General features: G+C 44.0%; 1 gene segment (V, D, J or C); it reads right to left on the bottom strand.

Annotated features, from left to right (window-relative positions):
• Positions 1 to 5,526: 5,526 nt before the first annotated feature.
• LOC124086127 (T cell receptor beta variable 10-3-like) lies at positions 5,527 to 8,778 on the bottom strand. The segment is given in 3 exon segments: positions 5,527 to 5,879; positions 5,983 to 6,066; positions 8,433 to 8,778. Coding segments are annotated over 3 exon segments (594 nt in total).
• Positions 8,779 to 20,911: the final 12,133 nt, after the last annotated feature.

The raw sequence follows: 20,911 nt of genomic DNA, 5'->3' as shown, positions 1-20,911 counted from the left end.
CATGTTTCAACAAAGAATTCCCATCTTCTGTTTTAGGAATCATTCCCTATATTTGAAATCCAACTTCTTTCCTGGAATGATGAGAACAGGAAGCACTCTGCCCAGAGCTGCTGGGAGCCGGGTAGAGGGAGACCCACAGGGTTGTGTGCACTGCGAGAAGTGTCTCTGTACTTCTGTGGCTAAGCTGCTGGCACACAGGTACACAGCGGAGACCCCCAGCTGCACAGGCTGGATCCTCAGAGTGGAGTTTGCTCCTTTGGACCTCTCTGCAGAAAACCGATCCTTGGGCAACTGGGAATCATCCAGAACAGCCTCATTCTGAAAGTGAATCAGATGCTCTGGGCCCCCTCCTGGGGTCTGCCGGTACCAGAAATAGGATCACACCAAAAAGCCACGGCCCGTCTTTCCTCTGTTATCTCATATCTGGGAGACTGCGTGACTCTAGCTCCTGTGAGTTCTGGGGGAAGAAGACAGAGGTTCAGAATGGAAACGGTTGGAATAATCAGTGGGGTGATGCTATGTGGAGGTCATGGTGTTTGGGAGACTCACCTGTCCCCTGGAGACAGAGGGCCACCCAGCAGAGGAGCCTGGTGCCCATGGCATTCAGGGCAGAATGGAACCTCACCAAAGCAGGGTCTCCTGAGCAGCAGCAGAGGAGGAGGGCTGTCCCTCGTCCAATTCGTCAGTTCTCACAATGACATCACTGCCTCACAGAGGCATGCAGTCTAGAGACCAGGAGGAGTGATCTCAAACAGAACAGGAGGCTGGTTAGCATCTTCATAGACTGCATCCATCCATCCAAGTGTCCTCGCTCACGGCCCCAGGGCTTGGGTCATGTGTCTCCCACTGCACCTCCAGCCCCTCCTCTAACTCTCTGCTGGACGTTTCTACTTGAATGTGCCAAAGGCAACTCAAATTTGAAGTGTCAGTTAGCTGCCCCCTTGTCTTACCTGTTATTAGCCTTCTCTCTGGGAGTTTTTCTTTTATCAGATTCTCCAGTGACAAGGTGGGGACTGGAGCAGCTTTGACAGCTTTATCCCAGCAGCGACGTGCTCCAAGCCGAAGTCAGATGATGCCCTGAGCATCGAGTTAGAAGGTTTACTGTGTCTGACGCCTGTTGTCCTCGTTTCACCACCTTAATTCTCATTAGGGACCAGAGTTTTCGTCAGGGCACTGCCTGCTCTTTTAGGTCACCAGTGAAGTAGATGTCAGGTCTGCTTTGTCACCTAGGGAGGGGGGAGAACCTTCCCATCTCTGACCTGATTGGTGTGGATATTGGAACCATCAATGCAATATTGAACAGACCTTCTGGAATCTTCAAACTGCCTGAGTGGTGGAGTGGAAAGTGTCGGGAAGTGGAGCCCCAAGAGTTGTTATGACATAACAAGACAAGGACCAGCAGGAACAGCACAGCTCTGTGACTAGGGATTCTGCCAACCTGCCCAAACGTGGGGGCACAGGACGGTGTGTCTGGTGAAGCTCAGTAAGTGCAGAGTTACCAGAACCACCTGTTTCCCTGGTGTGGTGTGAGGTCAATTTATGTTGATGACCATGATGTCCAGTGTGTTCCCATCACGGGCTCACGACTCATTCCAACCTCTGACGGAGAGATGAAATACACAGTGACAACCAAATGAAATACACAGTCTTTGATTTTATTGTGGAAGAAAGATAAGACCTATAAAGTTCACTTTGGGACAACTGGAGAAATTAAAATATGAAGTCTATTTTATGTAATATCTATATGAATGTAAAATATTACCATAATATTTTACATTCATATAAATATTGACATCTATAGTTATGTAAAAGAATGCTCTTTTCAGAAGCGTAAAATATATATTTAGAGATGAAGCAAATATTACAAAATGTTAACAATTTGTACACAGAGGTATGTGTTAATACTCTTCTATTCCTTTGACTTTTCCATTGTTTTGACAACAGCATTAGGTGGAGCTGAAGACAAGTCCCATCAGGCTACATGTGAAATACTTGAAATCAAGGTCTGCCAATTCCAGGGAAGAATTTTCCCATGTGTTTCCATGTGCTGCCTCCTGGGGAGCATGACTGAGGGAATCCATGACAGAATCCCTGTCTGTGCAGGAATAAGGCATCTTGCTGTTCAGAGAGAAATGAGGGCAGTTCTGGGAAGTCTGAATCTTATTTAAAATGCCAGAAATTTCAGGCATGCCTATCTGGCAACATCTAGAATCAGCTTCTTAGCACCACCCACACATCCCTTCCACCTTCCTGCACATTGTCCAAGGGGTATTAGGAAAGGGTACAGGTGCAGAGTTGTAGCCTCTCAGCCATTCCCTGAATTAGTCCTCCTTCTTTTGCATGGGTTTCTGAGGGTTGAGTCCCAGCTCCTGGCCCACCATCTGCCTACCACATGGGCTGAGAATATTCTCCACCTTGTGATTCACTACAGTTCATGTTTCACTGTGGAACACAGCCTACCTGTATTAGTCGAGGAAGAGCCCCTGTTTAGTACCTCCTATTCCACTGCCACTCATACCACCTGCAAAACAGCTACTGGATGCTAGGATGAAGCCACAATTTTCCTTTAAACTCAACTTCTTAGGCAGCACCAGGTCCTGTTTCAAATATATGTCAGCTCCACCAAATCCATGACTCCTGATGACCCAAGGTTCAGATGCACTGGGCTGAGGACCTCCCTGCTTGGCCCAGGGAGACTGCTGCAATTGCTATGCTACTTGCATTAGAATCAAGACTGATGACAGACAGTGTTAGGAGGGACTAGGAAAAATCCTCCCAGCTCCATCTGCTCCAAGATCCACCTAGAGGCCCCTCCCCTTGCACATACATCGTTCTGTCCTGCCATATCTTGGGATAAACATTACTCTTCCCCTATTTACATTCAGCTGACTTCATAAAGTTTAGGAGAAATTAACCAACCTCTGGAGTACTCAGAATCTCTTGACAGATGAAAATGGCCTGATATTTACTAAAAGGCTCTTGGTGGACACTGCTGACAAAATTTGGTGCTCATCTCAGACATGGAGAGCTGTTCTCTCCTCAAACTGCAAAGATTCTTATCTTGTGGCTTTAAAAAATATCATGACTTTTTCTTTTGGAAAAAAAAAAATCACAACATGTCCAGAAAAAGAGCCTTGGTGCATTGTTTTGTGGTAATAATAGAATATTTAAAAAGTATTAAAATTTAGTATAAGAAATACTTCCCATCAGACCAAATAATGTCAGCATTTTTAAATCTTAAGGTTTTTTTTTGCTACAGCTTCTTACTTAAAAAAAAATAATACCCATGGAAAAGTCAAAAGAATATAAGAGTGTTAACACATACATCTATTTACAAATTATTAATATTTTGCAATATTTACTTCATCTCTCTATATATTTTACTCTTCTGAAAAGGGCATCTATTAGATAACTATAGGTGTCATCATTATGGTAATATTTTACATTCATATAAATATCATATAAAATAGACTTCATATTTTAATTTCTCCAGTTGTCCCAAAGTGAACTTTATAGGTCTTATCTTTCTTCCATAATAAAATTAAAGATTATATATTTCATTTGGTTGACAGACCTCTTTCATTCGATTGTTTATTGATATATTTATTTATTTACTCATTTGATATGGGTTTTCACTGTGTTACCCAGGCAAGTTTCAAACTCCTCAGTTCAAGAGATTTTCCCTGCCTCAACCTGCCTAGAGCAGCAAGTGCAGGGGAGGACTTCTCTGAACTCCTTTTATCTGCCTAGATCCTCCAAAAGGAAGTCAGTCGCCATGAGTCCCCTTCCCAGGAATCCTGTTAACCAGAGAAGATTAACCTGAATCAGAGGGGAGGGCCTGGGGTCCATACCACACCCAGGTAGACTGTCACAGATGACCACCTACTCTTCTGTGGGCTGATTCATCTTTCTACACGTCATCTGCTTTCTCTAAACTGCCTGTGTCGCCTCTCCCCTGCCCGCTAGAAAGAGGGGAAATTATTATTTTCTATACTGAAATAAAATTTTCTCAACTGAGGATCATGAGTCATTGTGCCTAGACTGTTGGAGCAAACTACATTATATTGAATACCAATATAATATTTGGGGCCTATGTTATTGGTGCATAGTAGGGAAAGAAGGCCTCTGTGATCAGCTTTCAATAAAATCTCTTGGACACCAAGTCTCTGTGGTCCATTGTCAAAACCATCGCACACATGTTCTTGACCATTAGCTGATGTGGGAGAATAAGCTCTGTGTGTACCCTCCTGGGAAGAAAGGAGCACAGGGAAGTCTGAGCATGGGTACCTCCAGATGCTACCCTAGTGTCTTTCCCTGTGATCTGCTGCTGAACATGCTATGTCACTATGATAAGTCTTAGCCATGAATCTATAAAATCTCCAAAAATGAGAGATTAGGGAGCCCCAACAGAGTGCCATGGGACATTTCGAAGGGCCAGACATGGGAATGTTTTATATTGCCCTTACCCACATCCCCATTTCAGAACTTGGTGATAGGTTCCTGGCTCTCCAGCTGCAAGTGAGGCTGGAGGCCACTTTGGGGCGATGGCCTCCTTCTCAGGAATTCTTCACTTGTATGCCTTCCTCATTCTCTTGCCGTTCTATGGCTTGACTTTTCATTTTCTATAGTACACTTTGACATGAACAATTTAATTAAATTAAACTGAAATGATAAAATCTGTTCTTTATGACTTATGTTCTTGTATCTCTGAAAAAAATTATCCCTCAATGAAAGCTAAAAATATTTCCCTTATTTTTTTCTTGTGAAATTAAAGTTTTCCTTTTCATAATTTAAAAAATGTATCTGAAGTATATTTTCATATGAGAAATGATGTAAACATTCAGGCATAAGAGAGAGGGACATAGGGCTGGGGCTGGGGCTCAATGGCAGAGCGCTTGCCTAGCATGCGTGAGGCACTGGGTTCGATCCTCAGCACCACATAAAAATAAACCAATAAAATAAAGGTATTCTGTCCATCTACAACTACAAAAAAAACTTAAAAAACAAAAAGAGGGAGGGACATAAGTCTAGTGCAGAAAGAAGCCCATGGGGCAGGGAAGATTCCCAGGGGGAAAATAACAATACAGAGGAGAGTGTGACAGGAGCTGACAGCCAGCCAGAGGACAGGTGCATGGAGGATGGAGAGACAGGAAGGCACATGACACAGACCCCTAGAGCTTCCCCCCAGGATGGAGGCAGCCAGGATCAGAGGTCATGGGGGAGGAGACTCAGAGCTGAAGTAGAAGAGCCTATAGGAGGATGAGGAAGACACTGAAGCCCTGGGGTGAGAAGGTGGTGGCCTTGAGACTGGCAAGGCCTTCAACAGGAACCTCCACTAAGATGCATTTTCCTTTTGCAGGTAGAAAGAGAGGGCTGCTGAAGAGAGCAGCAGCAAGCTAAGGGGGCTGGGAGGTCTGAGGTCAGGCTGAGACTGGCAGGGGAGGACCTCAGCACTGAGGGCCTGTTGCCCAGGCTGTGAGGTCCCCAGGCTGGCAAGGGCTCTGTGACTCTTGGGTGATGGGAGCTTCCTGGTCTTCCTATTTATACTTTATGTGCAGAGAGGAGGTGACCCTGTAGCACTGTGTTGTCACTGGTGGCACAGAAGTACACAGCTGTCTGGGAGCGGGTGGCCGACTCCAGAGTGAGGGGGAAGTCTGTTTTGTTTGATCTGGAGACACTGTACCCGTCAGACACGTCTCCTTTGGCAGTGTTGCCAACACCATATGAGTAATGGATCAGCTGCAGCCCTTGCCCTGGGTCTTGGCGATACCAGTACATGTATTCATAGTTGTAGGTCTGGTGGCAGCGCAAAGTCACCTTTTCTCCTGTCTCTGTGATGATGTGTCTTGGGCTCTGGGTGATTTCAGCCTCCAAGTGTCCTATAGTAGAGAAGGACAGAGCCTGACGATGTCACCTCAAGAGAAAGACTTGGATTGAGGCCTTGGAATTCCCGAGAAGGAAGCCCCCATGGCCAGCACTCACCTGCCCACAGGAGACAGCAGGCCACACAGAGGAAAAGCTTGGTGCCCATTTTAGGACCAATGCAGAATCTTGCGGCTTTGAGTCCTATTTAGGGGAAGTAGAAATTGGGCTTCAAGTGAGTCAAATGATGTCACTGTCCCTTACAAATGCATGAGCTGCATAATTAACCTGCCACATCCCTTCCTACAGAAAGAAATCAATTTTTAGTTTTACATATAATTTATGAATATTAATTTAATTCTGTGTTGTACATAATGACCATTTATGGTATATATACACAATTTAACAACTCAGAATAGAAATAATTTGTAGTCTGTTTTAAATGACAAGTCCATATGCTTTTCCTTGATTTTAGTCAGGATATTTGTTCCCCTGGGCACATTTTATTTCCATTATGATACAGCCCCTTTATCTATACATTCTTGGAATAATTCCAAACATTTCTGCAGCCCAAGGAACACTCTCATGCCAGTTCTGGTGCTGCCTGTAGGTTTTCTGCTCAAAAGTCATCTCCAAGTATTCTGAGTTTTTCTCTTTGGCTGAACTCTGGGAGTTGGCCTTAGTCCACAGTGCTATCTTTGGCTACATGAGCCACCAAACCTCTAGAAAGGTTTTAAAGCACCAAGGTAAGGGGGGGGGGTTACAATTTAAGAACTGATTTCTGCTGTTTCACACCAATTCAGTCCTGCCTTCCAGGGTGGTCTACAGGCCTCAGTGTGTCCCTATGGATATGAATTCTCCTTTTGTTTCAGTGACACCATGGACTCTGGATGGCCAATCCCTCTTGAGCATGTTCCATGTCTAAAGAGAAGGCTCATTAGTGATGTGGATGTGATATTTGAAAAGAATTACATGTCTGGTGGCTGCAGGCCACAGGAAAACACTGTCCTCATTCTCAAGATCTTTTATTAACCCAATAGAAGAATATTGGCTTCATCATTTGCTGTCTTACAAAATTTACATCTACTCAATAGTTTGTATATTGTTCTTTCCTATATGGGCCATATTTCCTGGTGAGGCCTCCTCTGTGACTCCACACTATGGTGGGTTCTTGATGGGGACTCTCCACAATCCTGCTCTAGTGAGAAAGGACACAGGACCAGAAAGAGAGAATAAGAGGAGGTCAGTCAGCACCCACAGGGAGGCTGTGGCAGGGGCTGGCCAGCCCAGGAAGGGCTCTCCCATCTGTGTTCAGAGCTCAGCTGGCCCCACAAGCCTCCAACAAAGGACACATGGAATGTCCTGGCACTGAGCATCATTTCCAAAATAAGGCATGGCCTACGAATAATGTTAGTCTTCCAAACAATGCTTGAAATTCCTGGGGGGAGATAAGCATCCACCAGGAATATGTCCTTTTCATTTATTTTTAATTAATTATCAAATCACAAATTTTCTGTTGTTGGAATGTACACTTCATCTGGGAACCATGACTGGACAAACATTCCCTGGCTTAATACTACATGACTTAGAAGTTAACAGGCCATAAACCGTATTAACCACATCCCGTAGTATGAGTTCACACTGCTGCTCGGCTAGTCTACAATGAGGAGACTCTGCTCTGTTACACATGCCTGATCAAGACCAAGGAGCATCATGGGATTTCAGAGGAATTTTTAGTTTTGAAGCATAGATATAGGTTTCTATCCTGGTTCTGACACTTGTAAGCACGAAGTATTGGGAGAGTTAATAAGCTACACATAAAGTGATAAACTGAGATCATTCTTACCTATAAAGTGGTCACTAGTGTCTATCCTTACCAAACTCATCCTAAATGATCACACTCTAGCACAGAGTGGGGGCTCCTTCCACTTGCTATGGATGGGAGGGTGTGGGCTAAGATGTGAGAATATTCAGAGGACCTGACACATAAATGTCAGGAGTACAGTCTGGCTGAGCTCAGCAGGGCAGTCTGAGGGTTGGCAAAGAGCTAGAAGCATCCACAGGACTTGGCTAAATCTATGTGGCAACTCCACCTCCCTTCCCTAGTGCAGCCTCAGCAGGGACAGGAAGGTTAGGGTACAGAAAGCCAGTGGCTCTGCAGGGCTGTGCAAGCTGCTGGCACACAGATACGTGGCTGAGTCCCCCAGCTCCAAGGAGCTCATGTTCAGCTCAGAGTGATAGTCATCAAACTGCTGAGCTGAGAATCGATCAGGGAGGTTTCCTTTGTCCCTCTGCATCTTTTCATAATACTCAACAAGGAACTGAGGCCCCTGACCAGGAGCCTGCTGGTACCAGGACACGCTGGTGTGTCCAGACATGGGATAGCACTTCAGAGTGCCCTTTCCTCCCTTTGCTCTGATTAGGTGTCTCGGGGACAGGATGACTTCAGCATCCACTGAACCTGGGGAGGAAGGAGATAGGAGTGAACACCTAACCCAAGGAGGAGTTTGATCCAAATCAACAAGGAAGGACTGTGGCTCCAGGGGCTGTCCCCTGTGCTCAGGACTCACCTGCTCCCAGGAGACAAAGGACGATGTAGGAGAGGAGCCTGGGTCCCCAGGCAAGGTCAGGAAGGACAGGTCTAAACATCTTTGCACTCAGGGTGCTGGTCTCCTGGGCTGAGAGCAGGCACTTGGCTCCTCCCTTTTCTCTGTTTGGAGGGTTTTTGGTGACATCAGTCATGTCACCGTTCTGATGCCAGTGTGCCTGTGGGTTCAGTAGGCCCCCTGCAGCCCCTGGGTATGCTCAGTTGATGCAGTCCTTTCCCCTCTGTGGTGATTTTGTGTAGCAGGGGCAGCTGGCTGTGCTGAGCAGGGCAGGTCAGGGTGTGGGGTGGAAGTCCATGCCCACAGGTCTCTAACTTTCCTGTGATTCAGGGGCTTCTCTCTCTCCACCTGGATGGTGGCGTGAGCTGCCCCCTGGAGCCCCATCACACCCCTTGTCAAATGCAGGCTCCCAGAGAAGCCTTGATTCACCAAGGTGCAGTTCATGGCTTCCTACCATGAGTGATTCACATGCACATCATGAGATATGTGGAGACCATGACTCATCCTTCCTGTCTGGCTCCTCAGGTGTTATCCCTCATGCAGGCCCCCAGCCAAGACCCTTGAGCCATCCCTCTTCCAGAAGCACTGGCTGCAGCTCACTCAGTGGACCCACAGTGCCCTCTAGTGGCCACTGTGCAGTTTCTAGGATGTAACAGTAGGGAGGCTGGCTGGGGAGATACGGCTTTCTAAATGAGGCCTCAGGAACTGCAGGGTACAGCAGAGAACCCACAGATTTGATTAACTTGCTGTAGACTCAGCTGTCACCTAGGAGTGAGGGAGGCAAGAAGCAAGCTCCTTCATTTTTCTGAGAAAGGGAGTAAATTTAATTGGTAAATATTTAAATTTTACCAAGTAATCTTGTAGGAAAGGAGATGCCTGCCAATCATTAGAGGCCAGCTGCCTGGGAATAGAACAGGATCCGGGAAAACCAAGGCATCTCCTAGAGGGTGATCGTGGTCTTCTATCTTCAATGAGCCTCTAAGCAGCTGGGACATAAACCACCTAGTCCCAGGAACAGGAACATGCCTCCCTACACATCTTCTTTCTTTTGAATACTCTCTTCCAAACTCTTTTACTCTCTCTGTTTTTTTATCTTCAGATTGAATTGTTAGTCTTCTTTATGATTGATTTGTAGGAATTCTTTGCATTATAAGTATATATGAAAGTAAATCAGTAAGTATTATATATGTATGTATACGTCTTTGACGTACTTAGTGATCTCTTTTCAAGAACTTTTATCAAAAAATTGATAAGAAGCAGTTTAATCTTTTAGGGACAGGATATTTTTGTCTCTTTATTGAATCTGCATCCTCCCCAGGATCATAGAGAGTTTGCTAGGATTTCTTTCAGGAGATTTATAGTTGAATTTTTAGATCATCAAGAACTTTGAAACATCTCACTGTAAATTTTGCTTACGATGAGGGTCAGCAGACTTTTTCTGTAAAGCGTTCTACACATCACGTAGTGTGTCCTGACTGCTCCACTTTGTCATTGTAATACAAAAGCCGTCAAAAATGTAAACACCATGGAAAACAAGCACAGGTGGAAGTTGGTTCTTGGGTAATAGTTTGCCATGTCTGTCTTATGGAATAAGATTGTGATTAATTAATTTTCATTTTATTATACAGGTTTTCCTGTACCATTTTTTAAAAAATCCTATTTATCTTTTTTTTCTACTTTCTAGTGTATAATATGTATCTCTGATGTACTGCAATTTATCTACAAAATATTTCATTTAGCTAAAAGTTTTCCTTAAATGCACTTTATTACAGGAAGGAAGTTTTGTATGACTAGAATCTGCTAATATTTTTTTTTTATCAGAAGTGGACATTGAATTCTGTTCAATGTTTTATATACATCTATGGTTTCTTTTGTTAAGTTAAATGATAAACATTTGCATTAAAGTTAAAATCCACTGTGTCATGATATATTATTCTTTTTAAATACTGTTGGATTCACATGCTGTCATCTTAAAGGGACCACTGAATCTGTGCTCATGAGGGAGAGTCATCTGTAGTTTTTCTTTATCATAACATCTCTGACTTTGATACCAGATTATCACTGGCCTCACAATGAACAGAATATCATTGGCTGTTCCTCAGTTTCCCCCAATTATTACTTTAGTGACATCCCACCAAATTTGATATATTGTAGCTTTATTTTTGTTCAGGTTATAACTCAAATTTTGACATTTTTCGAATTTTTACAAAGATATTTGGGATATTGTTCTCTAATTCAGTTCCACTGTGGTCAGATCACATCCTTGGTATGACTTGAGCATTTCTAAATATGTTGATGTGCATCTAACAGTTCAGAGTTTATAGTCCATAATCATAGTTGCATCTAACTGAAGATTATAACTATGCAAAGGAGGAAAAGAGAATCCCGTTTTGAGTTCTGTTGCTATTGATTAGGTATTCTGTAAATGTCAGTGAGTGAAGTTGGTTGACAGTTGTTCATGTCTTCTCTATACTAACTGATGTTTTGTTTTTCTCTCCACTTGTTGAAACAATCACTAAAAGAAATTTCACCAAAACCTCTAACATGGATTTGTCTGTTCTTCTTGCAGTTGTTTTTGCTTAGTATTTTGAAGCTCTGCTATGAGATATATACTTATTTATGACTGCTCTGACTTTTTGAAAGATTGTTCCTTTTATTATTGGCATACGACCTTCTTTATTCCAGATGATATACCCTGCTCTGAAATTTAGTTTGCTATTAATATACTGAATTTAGCTTTCCTATGCTTAATATTAACATGGTTCATCTTTTTACTTTTTACATTCTAGTTCTTTATATTTATAGGACACACACACAAACACACACACATAAAGCCTTTCTGATAGAAGAAATATCTTTTTTTAAATTTTTTTTTTGTTCAACAATATAGTCTGTGCTCTGTAGTTGGGGCACTGAGACTAGATTTAATGTGATTGTTGGTCTGGTTACATGAGTATCTGTCATCTTGTATTTGGTTTCTATTGGCCCCATCTGTTCTTTGTTCCTTTTTAAAATACTATCCTCTGAATTCATTGAGCACTTTTATAATCCCTTCTTTTTGTGTTAGCTCATTAGCTAAAACTCTGAGCCTTGTTATTTTAATGGTTACTTTAGGGTTTGTAAGCAAAAATAACCAACATGATTTCTTCACCATTATAAAAACACGAAGCCCACTTCAACAGGGTCAGCAAGCTTTCCTTTATTCGGCAGCAGAGTCAGTCAGTGGGGGGCGCACTTTCCGGGTAGAAAATGGCTGCCAGTTACAGGAGGAGTCTGAGTTTTATAGGTCAGGTGAGTTAATCATTGGAGACTCAAGCAAAATGTGTTGGTTTGGGCAGTCAGGAAAAAAGTTGTAAAAATTCCAAAACTCACTGTTACTCATTGTTTTTATAATGGTGCAGAAACCATGTTGGTTATTTTTGCTTACAAACCCTAAAGGGATGAAATCTCAGAACTTGGCTGGAGTTTTGTTTATCTTCTTCCTTTGGGACCCATTGTTACCCAGAGTTTCACTACTTTTCTCTTTCCAGGACCCAGTATCCACCTCCTCCCTTCAGGACCCATTGTGGTTGGGAAGGGATGAATGTTTTTGGTGGAGACTGGAGATGAACCCAGGAAAGGATGAAAGTTTGCTTTTTCCTTCAGGGCCCATTGTTACTGGGAATGGATTCACTGGGAAAGGATTAATGATTGCCTTTATCCTTCTGTTTCTCTGGTCAGACAGTTTTGGGGGTTGCCATTTCTCTGTCCTGAGGGTTGTCATCTTCCGTATCCTTCAGTGTTTGCAGTAAAAGTCTCCATTTTAACATAGCCTATCCTCAAGTAACCTCACAGAGATTGGGAAAGCTTTACAATCTTATAATATTTATTTATTTATCTATCTTTTATATTTATATTAGTGTTTCAATAGATTTAATTTCACATACATTATAAATCCTGAGAGATGTTAAAATTATTTTGGTAGATAGTCAATTATCCCATAAAGAAATTTAGATTAAAAAAAATACTCTTAGTGTCCCCAATTACATGTTAGGCTACTTAAGTTAAATTCCCAGCTCACTTAAGACCTTTTTCTTATGTTTCATTATGGATTTTATATTGATTTATCTTCAAATTCACTTACTTCCTTCTTTCATGCCTAATCGGCTGTCCGTCAAGAATTTTTTTTCATTACAGATCTTGGAATTTTTACTTCTAGAAGTTTGATTCGGATGTTTTTGTATTTTCTCATCTCCACAAAACTTTGACCATTGGGCTACATTTCTACACTGTGTTTGCATCTTCTCCTGGCATTCGTCACTGCTGGCTTGTTCAATTCCCCCCCCCCCTCATTGGGGATCATGTTTTCCTCCTTCTTTGCCTGCCTGGCTGTCCTCTTTGATGAGATGCCCAATATTGTGCATTTTACAGTTCTGAGTGCTGGCTATCTTAGTGTTCTTGCTAATATTCTTAGCTTTGTCCTGTGATGCATTTAAGTCCATTAAAATCAAAAAGCCCAAACTTCCTGACAGGCATCTGCTTTTCCTGAAGACTTTGGCAATAGGATCCTAAAATAAGCATGAAAAACAAAAAGAAACAACAGGGTCAAGTTTAAGGAATTAGATACAAGATGCCAAGAACTGTCATAAACCAGTATATAAGACAGTGTGTTGATAGAACAAGAAGTGACAAAAAGACCAGTTGAAGAGGCAGAGGCCCTGAAAACAGACCCACACATACACAATGAAAGGCTTATGATGAATGTAGTACTATGGAGTATTCCACCCATTCTAACATGCTTCTGCTGGGGTGTAAATTTCTAAAAATTACTATGGAAACCTCAAAGAATCCTGCTTGGTGGATATAAATTTGTTAGGGTTTTGATCACTTCCCTTTAACACCTTCTCAAGTGAGGTTGTATTGTATGCAATCAAGCTAGCAGTGAGTTTCTAAAAGGAAATTAGACTGGAGAAGAAGAAAATTAAACTCTGAATGACTGGATTGTCAAAAGAAATTACAAAGCAGCGTGAGGACATGGGTTAATGTGCATGACTATGGGGGCAGGGGCTTCTGAATAATTGATGATGGCAATTCTTACTGAGGATTCCAGTTTGTTTTTTAAGGCTGGTTCTGCCAGTGCCTTACCATGGCTTTGTTCTGCTGGTTCCCTCCTTGGTATAGCAAGGTCTGAGTTAGACATTCAGCATAAGAGGTGATCATAAATGTACTAAAAATTTGTGGTTGTCACTATCCCTGAAACCAAGCTCCAGTATTCAAAGCCAATGGTTGAATCTTGTCTAAAGCTGAAGAACACCAGAAAGTATTCACCAGAATTTTCTCTATCCAGCATTATCTGTCCTAGTAATTCAGGGTCACTTCCTGACCTCCTCCTGTTGGAAGAACCCCTGAAAATCCAAATGCTTCTTTCCCTTCCATGAGGGAAGAGACACTCCCTCCTGCAGAGCTTTGAGAACATGAGGAGGGCTGAGCACAGGGGGTTTGTGAGCAGGAAGGAGGAGCCTGTGCCACACTGTGGCTGGGCTGCTGGCACAGAGGTACACAGCCGAGTCTCCCTGCACTGTGAGCTGGATCTCCAGAGTGGAGAAGGATCCCTGTGGCCTCTCAGCAGAGAACCGCTCACTGGGCATCCCTGACTTGTCTGCTGCAATTTTATTCTGGAAATACATCAGAAACTCCGGGCCTTGCCCTAGGGTCTGCCGGTACCAGTAAAGAACATTGTGTTCAGGAATTGGATCGCATCTGAAAGTTACATTCTGTCCTGTCTTTGTGACCCTGTGTGTGGGGGACTGGGAGACTCCAGCATGGGTGTGGTCTGTGGAGACAGAAATGGAGAGTGGAATAGAAAAAATAAAGTTAGTCAACACACACACCACACACACACACACACACACACATGCCACAATGAAACCGCTTGATGTTCTGAGGACTTACCTGCTCCCAGGAGACAGACGGCCACCCAGCAGAGGAGCCTGGTGCCCATGGCAGGTCAGGAAGTGGGGAGTTTCACCAGGGCAGGGTCCTTGTGAGCAGGAGCAGAGGAGGAGGGCATCCTTTTTCTTCACATAGTAGCTCTCACAGTGACATCACGGAGCCTCAGGAGTACCTGATATTACCCTAAATGCATGAAATGCCGGCATCTCTGGGATGTACCATTTTATTATGTACCAGTAAGAAAGCAGAAGATTTCTGTAACTCATCGTCAGAAATCTTAAAGGGCCAAAGTGCTGAGGCACAGAACTCAAGAAGAAGAAAGATACCTCAAAGGCAGATTTCAATACAGTCAGATTCTGTGAGATCCATTTGGCTTTGCACTGCTCAGCGCTCTAGGTGCTGCTGCCTGGGTTCTGCACTGCATCTGTAAGCAGTATGTCCATTACTCTTGGGTTGTTTTTGTGTATGTGTGCGTGTGTGTGTGAGTGTGTGCCGAGGATGGAACCCAGGAATCCTTAAACACATCTTCAGCCATTTTATATATTTTATTTAGATATAAGTTCTCACTAAGTTGCTAAGCCTGTCTTTGAACTTGCGATCTTCCTGCCTCGGCCTCTGGAGCCACTGGGATTACAGTCCTGTGCCACTGCGTCTGGCACTCTTTTCACTTTCTTGACTTGACACACCCACCTGGATGTTCCAACTGGAGTCACTTTGGAAATCTCAGTGCTGACTTACATCCTCCATTCCCAACCCAAGGGTTGCCTTCCCTGCCCTGTGCGTGGTTTGGGAAGGATGGGAGCTGACTGGGTAGTGGATGGAGAATGTCCAAATCTCTGTCCTGAAAGCAGTTTCGATTCATAGTTCAGAGTGACAGGGGAAGAAATGTTGCCTCTGCCAGGCACCAATCCAAGTTGGGATTGTCAATTCTTTCTAGAGCATTAAAAAAATTCCCCCATTATTTCATTAGTCTCCACACTGCTTTTGGTCCAGTTCCTTATCAGGCTTCCTCCTGCATTTCAAACACACTTCTAAAAAAAATTTGATGTCCCCACACCTTGCCTTCGGTGGAGTCAGGGCAATTTTACCCTTAACATTCTGGTAAGAGTTTTAGTGTAAAAAGTGAAGAATTGAATTAATCCTTGTAGCTCCTAAAGGTCTGCATTACAAGTAATTATTTGCTGGTTTAACTCACGAAACTTCATCGGCAGCTCCTTTTATGTGAGGAACAGTCACCACAATCCCTTTTACTGTGGGGAAATTTGGTTTAGATTTGGGAAGACACTGGAGAAAATAGGTGCAAAAGAGCAGAGTGCTTAGCAAGGTCCTTGCTGTTGGTCCAAGGTGAGCCTGCTGTGTCCCCCACATCAAGGGAATGCAGGTGCTGTCTGTAGTGAGGGGTCAGGCTGATCAGCGTGGAAGATGCCGGCATTTTCCCTATTACAGTTCTGTGCAATTGGGGCTGCTGAATTTCAAGTTGATGTTGAATTCAGTAAGAGATGCCACAGAGCAAAGGTTATCCCATCGGTCATTGTCATCCCTGTCATATGCTTTTAAGAGGCTTTGTGAACCCAGTGACTAGGGGACCCTCATGTGGAGACTTGTGTGAGTTCAGTGACAAGCAGACACAGGGGTGGAGATAGAAAGCTACATGGCAACTGTGCAGATATTGAGGACCAACAGTTGCAGGGATGGAGATTCCCCCAAGGGTACCCTCTACCTTCTGGGTCCAAAAGACAAAGGAAAATTGAGCAGAGGAATGTGGAATCTCTTAAATTTTCTGAGAGTGAAATTTTCATTTTCACCCCAAACCTGATAGGTTTGCAGTACATAGACTTTCTTAGTCAAAGTTTGGCAAGTTCAACACAGAGTATATCAGGCTGCACCTGATTTTGAGAGGCAAAGATAGTTCAGGAGAAGAAGCTGAATTACATGGGGGTATGGGGTAGGTAGAGGGCATCTCAGATCTCCAGTGCGTCAAGGATAGAGGCTGGGAGCTCTCCTCTCCCTGTACCTGGTGAGCACATGGGTGTGAGTGATCCTGATGTCCTTGCTTATTTCCCCATCCAAGGTCTTCCTGGGATGGTCCAGGCTCCAGTCTCCTCCCACCAAGTAGGCTGTTCATGGAATTATTCCCACAAAGCAAGGGGTTCAGGGATGGATGATTCAAGCTGACTGCAAAGACTCCTATTGCTACAAATTTTCTGGTGTTTTTCTCAATTGTGATGCTTGTACCTGCCTGAGGCCATAGGTATGGGAATGAGGATGAGAATGGGGATAGGGATTTAGAGAGAATGGAAAGATCCTCCCCCCATCCCAGGTAGCCACAGGTCCAAAAACACCTGGGCCCCCTTCAATGGTAAGAGTTTTAGGTTTAACACTTAACATTCAGCACAGATTCTTCTTGATTCAGGAATCGAGCAGACTTTTTTTAACTGTGGTGTCCCTGGGAAGTGCTCATTCCCTGATCAAGCTGCTTGGTGCAATCAATCATGCATTCTCTAGGTTTTGAAGCCAGCCCTTCTTCTATAGGGGCTGAGGGAATCCTGGGGTATCATCCTTCTACACCCTGACAATCAAAGCAATCTGAGAGAGTCTTCAAAGAATAGCTATGGGGGACTGACAGAGCACTGAAATGTGTGTCACAGAAAACTCTAGGTGTAGGTAAGGAGGTCCAGGCAAGGGGGGATTTTTACAGTTCTCCTACCTGCACTCATTTTGCTCCTTATACACCTGCGCTTTCTACACCCAGGAACACTTCACAAGTGCTCAGTGTGCAAGGCAACACGGATGCTCACCTCCATCAGGAAGGATCCACACGTCAGGCAGATGATGGATGCAATCCACTCCCTAGCACAAGTCACTCACAAGGACGACTAATGGCCTGCATCCTGAAAACTGCCAACCAATCGAGTTACGTCCATTTGACCTCTGGAACATCAATCAGCTCACCAACACTAAAGATGAGTCATTCCCACTGACTTCTGGGAAAATTCCAACTCCCACCTCCTCTGGTGCTCTGAAGCCCTCCCCTGGTTTTCCTCCTTGTCTATTTTCTGAGCTCAACATCTACTCCTCAGGCCAGTTCGAGGTCTTTCTTCAGCTTTCTCTGCCTCCTTAGCGAAGAAGAAGGACTTGGCTCCTCCAGGCTGCCTCATCTCCATGGCTCCATGAAGGTGGGGTTTGGGGATGACAGAAAACAAGGAAGTAGAAACCATTCCTCTTAGTGCTCTGATCACGCCTGCAGCCATATGCTTCTTTGGAGCCTGGAGTTCTCATTACTTTGAGTTCAACCCCCACCCCCCACTGCCACTGCCATTGCTTCTATCCTTGACCTCAGGGCGACAAGTTAGTGAATATCAGAACTGACAAGGTCATAGGAATAATCTCCTTTCCATTTCCAGGTGCAAGATGGACTTCTTACTAACACTGAGTCCAGCTGCATGTCTGGATTTCCACTAAAACCACTTGATCACGTGCAAACACACAGAAGCTGTTGAGAGGAGAAGGGTCATATCACAGCCTCACAAGTGCTTGGTATTAGATATCCTTGGTCTTCACAGTCCTGTGGCCCCGTGCTGTGTTCCTTGACTACCTGTCTTCCTCCCCAGGGCCTGTGCCTCCTTTCCTGTGAATCCAAGGAAGATGTTTCACATAGATGAAGCCACCATGATGCTTCCTCGCCTTCCTCCCTTGTTTTAACAAGAGCTCACTTTTCTAGTTTGTCCACATCTGTGTCTCTGCTGCATCTTTTAACAGAAATAGTTTTCCCAAAGTTCAGCTCTTCCAGTACCAGTACCCTAATCAGCCATCTCTAGACCCTGTCCACTGCCAATATCATGATGTTCTTGTCCTCTGTGCAGTAGATGCAGAGACCCTTCTGCTCCTGGTGCCTGATGAAGACCGACAACCCCAAATAGTCTGAGGATCCCCCTTTTCAGCTCCAATGTCCCATGGCTCCTATGACACTCTACACAGAAACAAAGAGATTGCCCTTGGTCATCTGGATGTACCATTTTTTTAGTTCTGAGTCCATGAAAACAGCTATTAATTTTTCTGACCTGAATCTCCCCATCTGCAAGACATGGACAGCTCTTTCACAGTGTTCTATGAGGACTAGATGATACGGTGCAGTGTCTGGGGGACTGAAGTCTATCCTGTCTCCCTCCCTGTCATATCATGAAAAGGGGGTGGTTGGGCTCTCAAATCTGCTAGTCCCATGAGGAATAGAAGAGCTGAATTCATCAGGTGGGTGCTGAAGTAGGGAGAAATCAGGTGTACAAAGAGGTCATTCAGTCACTCTGGGAAAGACCTGGCAGAAATCAGGAATTAGTCAGGAAAGAGATAAGAGGTAATGATGGAGCAGGAATGCACCTGTGGACCCTCTTCAGACACCATGAAACAGCTAAGAGGAGCAAGACAGGTCCATGTCCATCTGCAAAAATGAAGACCTAAGTAGATTCAGAGAAAAGTTTTGCATGTGGCAGGCAGTTATTGTGAAGGTCTATTTGGGTAGAAACATTTCCATGAACCCACAGAAGAGGGGTGTTTAACACACTGGAGTGTCCATATGGGTCACCAACAGAAGGCGGGACTGGATTGGGAGGTTGTGGGGATCATTAGCAATTTTTTTTATATCATTGAATTTTCTAATTAGAAACCTGATCACAGGAAAACTTGAAATTCAGATCTTTGATCAAGTAGTGGAATTTGTAATGTCTAAATGGGCCAAGTACGAAAAGGCTATAATCATGGAACACTGTAGAAAGGCGCATTTTCTATAATAAACTGAGATTAAACTGTGCCACATAAAATAGCTAAGACTTTTGGTGCCCATAGCTGGTTTGTCACTGGGGAGGTGAGTGAACAGGAATTCTGGTGCCCATGGGTGGTCTGTCTCTGGGGAGGTGGGTGAACAGGGAGGCAGATGCATTTGATGTTGACTTCAGTTAATGCTGAGTATGAGCTAATATGGCTTCTACCTCACTCTTGAGCAGGCTTTGAACAAAACCCTTATTTGAAAAGGAAGGTAAGTGAGCAACTTCACTGCCTACATTTCCAAACTCAATAAGAGTTAACATCCAATTTTACATTTTCCAGGCTCTAGAAAGGCTCACTTTGATTCTAATTCAAGGAGTAGTATCATGTCAATCCCAATGTTATCCCAGGGTTTATCAATAGGCCACAGCTTTCTCAAGTATGGCTTTAGCACATGGAACAGAAGAGATGTTGTCCCCAGGGAAGATGTCCTAACTTTAGCTTTTTAACGTTCCAGTCTTTGAAATAAGGAGTTTATTTTTGGTCCTCGCTGCCTAAGGAGATAAAGCCACATTAGCCTTTAAAGCAAGGATGGGACACATTCAGGCAGAACTAAGGCTTCGGTTCACCCTTGGGCCCCCCTAAGTGACCACATATGTGATTACTTCCACCCAGAATGACTCTCACAAGTCTTCAAGGACTAATACAGAGAGAGCCTTGCTCTATAAATGGAATCTCTGTGTCCCAACCAGCCTTTCCCACCCAGTGAAGGAGAAGAATCATGCAGAGGGCTCAGAGGGCTCTGAAATACTCCACATCCTTCCCCGTGGTCAGTGTGGACTAGAGGAGGCTGGTGAGCACAGCTGTGGGTCCCTGGCATTGCTCATCAACACTGAGAAGTGGGCATCCAGGATTTGGTTTACAGTGTTGGGCCTCATGACCGCAAAGCCACCCAAGAAGTATTTCTGCCTGGGGGAAATCTCCCTAGCCTCTTAGGGAGGTCATCCATTTTCTATTCCCTCACTTTTTAACTCTAATGTGTTTGATCCTTCTGCCAGTGATTAGCTTCTCTGTCTGGGAAATTCTAAAATCCAAGAGATCTATGAGGAAAGAAGATCAAGAAGGAGACAAGCTCAAGAAGGTGAGGGGAAGAAGCTCAGTTCTGCAGAAAGTCTTAGGATCTAGGTACATGCCCCCCACAGAGCTTTCTCAACTCTCTCCAGGACTTCCCTGATCCCAAAAGGCAAAGGGGTATAAGTTCCCAAATGATGAATTCAGACCTCTGAAAAGGCTGAGTTGGAACCTTGGGGTCCGTCTTTATTCACACATTCTCTAACAATTGGCCACTAGCAGTAGAACTGCTCCTGTATTGGCAATAAAAATGGGGGTCAAATACAGCCATAGTCCCTACAATAATGAGGTGTCCAGTGTAGAGCTCAAGAGAAGTTAAATGGACACGCAAATTCATGTAAAATTCATGTAAAACAACCACAGTGCTAAATGCTATGAATATTAGAAGGTGTGAATGTCTATCATAAAGGAGTGGCCTAGTGAAATGATTGAAGAAATACTTCCCTAAGGAGGTGGTAGTATGGATCTGGGAGAACAGAAAAGGAGGGAGGAGTTGACCTAGAGAATCCAGCCTGGAAGAGGAAGAGCTTTTTAGTGGGAGGAAAGAGCAGACCCAGGGACTTTCAGGAATGAAGCAAGCTGTGGGGGAAGGGTCAGGAAGGAACAGAGAGGGACAGACACAG

This window comes from Marmota monax, unplaced genomic scaffold (assembly GCF_021218885.2).
Source record: "Marmota monax isolate L192 unplaced genomic scaffold, Marmota_monax_Labrador192_F-V1.1 WCK01_AAM20220418_F8-fsc00122, whole genome shotgun sequence".
NCBI classification, from domain to species: Eukaryota; Metazoa; Chordata; class Mammalia; order Rodentia; family Sciuridae; genus Marmota; species Marmota monax.
Note: the sequence above shows the minus strand (reverse complement) of the source record. Positions and strands in the feature narration are given on the sequence as shown.